Here is a 1,260-nt window from a genome sequence, read left to right on the forward strand (position 1 = left end):
TCGTACATCTCGTCGCTACCATGTCCAACTATCGAATGTGAAAATCGGCACTTTTCAAAATTTGATTTGCCACTAATAATTTTATTTCGTATAGCAGCATTGCTTAAGTTATTGTCTTTGACAACTTATTTGTTGGTTAATGACTGCAAATAGTTTTATAGAAAATTAGAGACGAGAAATAATACTTTCATAAAAATTTACATACATAGATTTAAAAAGCTGCTTGAATACAAAAGTTTTATGAAAATGTCACAGTAAACAACTGTCTAAATCTACGTTATTTTTTATAAATAAGGCCGTAAACATTTCCTTACATCGTCAATTTCCATATTCTATTTTTACTCTTTCAATTTCACTGACCAGCGCTGCAAACGATATCAACTAGTAGGCTAACAACCAGAATTGAAATTTAAAACGCAAGTACTTACAGTACTACAAGTATACAGAGGGCCTGTGCCAATTGATAGAAAAGTTCTATGGTGGAAAAACTTTTTACTATGGTGAGAAAATTTTACATTTCTGCTGTGCCAATTCGTAACTTTTTACTGCTGGAAATTTTTGACAGTTGCTTTGATGCACAAGAAGACTATCGAGTTTGCTATTTATAAAATGCAGCAATTATATAGAAAATATTTGCCTTTGATGATTTCTATTCTTCTGGAACTGAAATCCATGCATTTATTAGACCTTTTAGCAGTAATATTAGAAATAAAAACACGTCAAAACCGTCTGGTAAGTGTGTTCACAAAAATGTTTAAAACCGTGTACAATTGTTTCCAATAAAAACATATGTCGTTTTAGGGTATTATGTACATGCAACAAGACGTTTATTCCAAAATACTAAGCAGCATTATGAACGGCGATAACCAGACTACAAAAATGTATCTTAGGTTGTCCTCTGCTTCGTTTCGAAAAATTGTAACTCACATTCCCAAAAAGCACCACGGATGGTCAGTGGAGTACGAAGTCATTTGCTTAATAAAGTCTTCAAATTATTTATATTGTTCTTACTCACTTCCAGCCTTCGTTGCTGTTGGCGTTCTTTGAACTGAACCAAACATCCTTGTCAATGCGCTTTTCCAGAAGGATTCTGCGTTCTGAACTGCTCCTGTAAAATAGTATTTTTAATTAAAAAAATACATAACGCCTTTTCATATGTAAATCTGAAATTAAATCTTACAAGTTATATAGCTTTTCTTTATTTTTTTTTGCCGGCGGGACCATGTTCTTTTATTTCCACTCGCTTTTGTTTTCTTTAAT

General features: G+C 32.5%; 1 protein-coding gene across 1 annotated transcript; it reads left to right on the forward strand.

Moving 5' to 3' along the window:
- Positions 1-493: 493 nt before the first annotated feature.
- Positions 494-1,109, forward strand: LOC118749061. Its single transcript, XM_036483851.1, has 3 exons — positions 494-732; positions 802-959; positions 1,022-1,109. Exons 1-3 carry the CDS (start codon positions 574-576, stop codon positions 1,050-1,052), a joined length of 348 nt encoding a protein of 115 aa, XP_036339744.1. The 5' UTR covers positions 494-573; the 3' UTR covers positions 1,053-1,109.
- Positions 1,110-1,260: the final 151 nt, after the last annotated feature.

The sequence above is a fragment of the Rhagoletis pomonella genome, unplaced genomic scaffold (assembly GCF_013731165.1).
Source record: "Rhagoletis pomonella isolate Grant_MI unplaced genomic scaffold, Rhpom_1.0 Rhpom_scaffold_00014, whole genome shotgun sequence".
NCBI lineage: Eukaryota > Metazoa > Arthropoda > Insecta > Diptera > Tephritidae > Rhagoletis > Rhagoletis pomonella.

Bases quoted from the DNA above. Each gene is read 5' to 3' on its own strand.
- LOC118749061 (XM_036483851.1), top strand. From the start codon at position 574: ATGCACAAGAAGACTATCGAGTTTGCTATTTATAAAATGCAGCAATTA. The intron at 733-801 runs GTAAGTGTGTTC...ATGTCGTTTTAG, and splicing joins AAACACGTCAAAACCGTCTG to GGTATTATGTACATGCAACA. The intron at 960-1,021 runs GTACGAAGTCAT...ACTCACTTCCAG, and splicing joins CACCACGGATGGTCAGTGGA to CCTTCGTTGCTGTTGGCGTT.